A 4,877-nucleotide genomic window follows, 5' to 3' on the forward strand; every position below is an offset into this window, starting at 1 on the left:
CATGTGGCTGGAGCCTTAGCTGCTTGAGCCACAGGCGCCGAGCCATCTTCTTGTTCTTTAAAGAGATGAAAGTTATATCTTTATATCCTCAGACTCTTTAATATTTAATAAAGGAGATGAACTTTTCAGTCAAAATGAACAAGGCTCTAAATTCAAACTTACTGTTCTCTCAGCAATTATAACTTAACCTCATGGCTAATTTGGAAGAAAGTGTACATTTAACTGCTTGTGCTATGGTACAAACAGACTACAGATGTGTAAAAAAAATTACACTCTTAGAAGAATAGAAACATCTGGATGTTTGTGTATTTGAATTCCCAGCCATCGTATTAAAGCATTAGTTTTGGTATTGTTGAACAAGGTCATAGCAATGTGTGACAGCATTGTCCTCTCCCAACTGAAGGGCATTTGTTCTGATTTTCTATACTGCAGAATGCATATACTAATTGTTCCACACCTGGCCTGTCCCTTGGATCTCAAGCTGTACCACTCTTACAAAGCAGTTGTTAGCTTTCACAAACAGGTGGTATTTTCATTTTCCATATGATGAAATCAAGGTTCTGAGGAGGTTTAATTCACTTACTCGAAGGTTACTTGGTCTGTCCCATGATTATTTTTCATAGTAATTGGTTTCCTTTGTGGCATACAGACTCAAAAAATCTATATTCTTGAGTTGTATATTCATATTGGCCAGAGGCCATCAAAGCTTCAGGTTAATGAATTGCTCTTTATTTTGTAGCCATCCAGTCCGATGGATCAGATGGGCAAGATGAGACCTCAGCCATATGGCGGGACTAACCCATACTCGCAGCAACAGGGACCTCCGTCAGGACCGCAGCAAGGACATGGGTACCCAGGGCAGCCATATGGGTCCCAGACCCCGCAGCGGTACCCGATGACCATGCAGGGCCGGGCACAGAGTGCCATGGGCAGCGGCCTCTCTTATGCACAGCAGGTAGATGATGACTCTGATTTACTTGATCCTTATTGCTGTACAGGATCTTGTCTGTGAGCTCTAGAATCAGAATATATCCTTGGCTTCCAACCCCCTTGAGAAGAATGTAAGCTAGCTGACTCAGTTAGTTCCAGTGTGCTACTAACAAGGCCAAAGTTGTGGGGTACCATCCCATGTATGCTCTAAGGAAAACTGCTCTTTGGCCGCAGGCAGCACATGTCTGTTTGTTTTTTTTTTTCTTGACTTGCCTAGACTGCTTATACCCACTTAGTGATGATCTGAAGGAGGTGGGATGAAAGTGGGTGGCTGAGCACCTATCCACTGCTACTGCTGAGAAAACTATTCATGCTGTGTGCCCTGGGGACAGAAGAGACCCTTGTGTTTCTTAAGGCCTTCAGTATATCAACTGTCTGGTTGGAAATGAATATTTAAGAGAGACTGAGAGTAGAAAAAAGAGGAAAGGTTGAAAGATACTAACAGATGTTACAAATGTTAAGATGTCTCCTCCTCCTCTCCTTTTGTCTGGCCATCTACACCATTATCCTTTTTTCTTATTTTTTTTTAGCCATTCTTAGAAGAGCGTGCACCATTATCTTTTTATTGTCACTTTTAATGTTGACAGAATTTGCTACTGTTTATATTTGAGTGATATTTCATCCTGAAAATAGTGAGGGACAGAATATAAAACCTGACTTCTAAGACTTTAAAACAAAATATGCTTTTTAATATAGAAAATGGGATTTTTTTTTTTTTTCAATGAGAAAAATAGAGGAGAGATGGCTAATGTATGTGTGCTGTGTGTGTTGTCATTTGGGGTTTTTGCCTACTTAACAAATATATTCCCAGTGCCTAAAGTAGTGCCTGGTATAAGTAAACAAGTAGGCCCTCAAATATTTTTTGAAGACTAAATGAGAGAACCAAAGTAATTTAGTGATTTGCACATTGTCTGGATTACTAAACCCTAGATTTTTCATAGATTACTAACACTTCCAGGGATGTCTGACACTGTGAGCCATGTGGTTTAGGTAAAGACTTTTTTGCTTATCTGTGGTGGCAGATTTCATGAAAATTATACACAGACCTTTTTTTTTTTTTGCTCATCATCTTCCATTAATATTTGTGTGTTTAATGTGTGGCCCCAAACTACTCTTCTTACAGTGTGGCCCAGAAAACCAAAAGGTTAGATGCCTCTGGTAGGCTATGATAAAAAGAGTAGGCTCAATGGTGAAAACAGCTACTCTTAAACTCCTGTAAGTTACCCAGATATTAAATAGTGTAAATGGATGAATGTAATCCTCTTGTAAATAAGTAATAACCCAGCTTAGCCATCCTTCCTGAGAGTTTAGATAGGGATGGTAAAAAAAACCCTGGATTTTCTTAGTGTGAGGCTAGGCTTGCCTGCTTTCTGAACTCATCCTCAGGGCATAGCTTCTGATAGAATACTTCACCTTTCTTTTTCCAGGAAAATCAATGCTTAAAATATCTTTTCCTTTCCTACAGATTCCTCCTTATGGACAACAAGGCCCCAGTGGGTATGGTCAGCAGGGCCAGACTCCCTATTACAACCAGCAAAGTCCTCACCCCCAGCAACAGCAGCCACCATATTCCCAGCAACCATCATCCCAGACTCCTCATGCCCAACCTTCATATCAACAGCAGCCACAGTCTCAGCCACCACAGCTTCAGTCCTCTCAGCCTCCATACTCTCAGCAGCCATCTCAGCCTCCACATCAGCAGTCTCCGACCCCATACCCCTCCCAACAGTCCACAACACAGCAGCACCCTCAGAACCAGCCCCCCTACTCACAGCCACAGGCACAGTCTCCCTACCAGCAGCAGCAACCCCAGCAGCCAGCACCCTCGACACTTTCCCAGCAGGCTGCCTATCCTCAGCCCCAGTCTCAGCAGTCCCAGTCAACTGCCTATTCCCAGCAGCGCTTCCCTCCACCACAGGTAAGATGCCCTTACCTCATACCCTTCCCTGTGTGTTTCCACAGCCAGCTAGGGGGTTGGTGTCATGAGAACTTTGCCATATAAAGTGATTCTTTAATGTGCATTTAAACTCTAGGTAAACATGCTAACTGGATTGATTGAACTAATAAAGGTATAACCTTTAAATAAAGAACTGTAGTTCTCCTTAATGATGAAGAAATAGGCCAGTGGAAAGTTGCATAGACAGATAAGAAATTAAATGGGACTGACTTTTATTTTTAAACCAGCATCCAACTTGAGCATCCAAGTGAATTTGGCCTTTTCTCAAAACAGTCACTTTGAGAGGCTTATATCCTGATTGCCATACTATTCTGTCTGCTATTACTCAAAATATTTGGATCCTTTCATTTAAAATTGCTGTGAGAGCTGGTAGCACATTATTTGTGATGGCAAATCTTGTTTTTTGAGGGTCAGTTTCAATTTTGGGAAATAGCAAAAATTTATCTGGGGCTATGTCTAGTGAACAAGATGTAGGTATCGAAGCCTTCAAATAGCAGTTTGGGCCTTATTTCTTTTTTTTTCTGAGACAGAGTCTCAGGTGTCGCCCTCGGTAGAGTGCTGTGGCATCACAGCTCACAGCAACCTCAAACTCCTGGGCCCAAGTGATTGATTCTCTTGCCTTACCCTCCCAAGTAGCTGGAACTATAGGCACCTGCCACAACGCCCAGCTATTTTTTGGCCTGGGCTGAATTCGAATCTGCTAGCTCCCATGTATGTGGCTGGCACCCTAGCCAAATGAGCTACAGGCACTGAGCTGCGGGCCTTATTCTTTATAGAGCAAAAAAGAGGAGAAACGACTGAGTGATGACAAGTCAACTAAAGATTTTCTTCATTTTGTGGCATCATTAGAATAAACATCTCATCCCTAGGTGATGTCTTTGAAGGACACAGTATTCATTTTCATGCAGAGGTTCTAGCATGTTTTTAAAACTGGAGGCCAGGCATAGGGGGTCTCACACCTATAATCTCAGCACTTGAGGAGACTAACAGGAAGATATAGCCAGAGGCCAGGAGTTTGAGACCAGCCTGGGCAACACAGTGAGACCCCACCTCTACAAAATATTAAAAAATTAGTCCCAGCTACTTGGGAGGCTCAGGCAAGAGGATCACTTGAATATGGGAGTTGGTGGTTCTAGTGAGTTGTGATTATGCCACTATACTCCAGCCAGGGCAACACAGTGAGAAAATCACAAAAATATTAATTGGCTTGGCTCCTGTAGCTCAACAGCTAGGACACCAGCCACATACACTGGAGCTGACGGGTTCAAAACCATCCTGGGCCTGCCAAACAACAATGACAATTACAACAATGAAATAGCTGGGCATTGTGGTGGGCACCTATAATTCCAGCTACTTGGGAGGCTGAGGCAAGAGAATTGCTTAAGCCTAAGAGTTAGAGGTTGCTGTGAGCTGTGACGCCATGGCACTCTACCAAGGGGTGACAAAGTAAAACTCGTATCTCAAAAAAAAAAAATGAATTGGTCTCATTTCTTGATAGGTACAATGTACAATTAGTCAGATATTAGCATATAACCACAAGAAATAGCTCTCTGTGGGTAGTATTATGGGTAGCAATAAAATGGGCAACAGGGCCCTGCGCAGTGGCTTACACCTGTAATCCCAGCACTCTGGGAAGGCCAAGGTGAGCAGATTGCCTGAGCTCACAGGTTCGAGACCAGCCTGAGCAAGAATGAGAGCTTGTATCTAAAAATAGCCAGGCATTGTGGCGGGCACCTGTAGTCCTAGCTACTTGGGAGGCTGAGGCAAGAGAATCACTTGAACCCCCAAATCTTCTGAGATTGTTGTGAGCTATGATGCCGTAGCACTCTAGCAGGGGCAAGAAAGTGAAACTCTGTCTCAAAGGGGGAAGGGGGAGATGCCTGTCGCTCAAAGGAGTAGGGCACTGGCCCCATATACTGGAAGTGGCAGG

The 4,877-nt window shown here is 43.2% G+C and overlaps 1 protein-coding gene across 2 annotated transcripts in view; it reads left to right on the plus strand.

Annotated features, from left to right (window-relative positions):
• The window catches only part of ARID1A (AT-rich interaction domain 1A), a 105,023-nt gene that overhangs the window by 36,914 nt on the left and 63,232 nt on the right, over positions 1 to 4,877 (plus strand). For both annotated transcript variants that reach the window (XM_012811432.2, XM_023519083.1), the window contains exons 2-3: positions 740 to 955; positions 2,456 to 2,908. In XM_012811432.2, coding sequence (XP_012666886.2) covers positions 740 to 955; positions 2,456 to 2,908 — 669 coding nt within the window. The remainder of the gene's footprint in view (positions 1 to 739; positions 956 to 2,455; positions 2,909 to 4,877) is intronic.

This window comes from Otolemur garnettii, unplaced genomic scaffold (assembly GCF_000181295.1).
Source record: "Otolemur garnettii isolate 467f Iridium unplaced genomic scaffold, OtoGar3 scaffold00156, whole genome shotgun sequence".
Classification (NCBI taxonomy): Eukaryota; Metazoa; Chordata; class Mammalia; order Primates; family Galagidae; genus Otolemur; species Otolemur garnettii.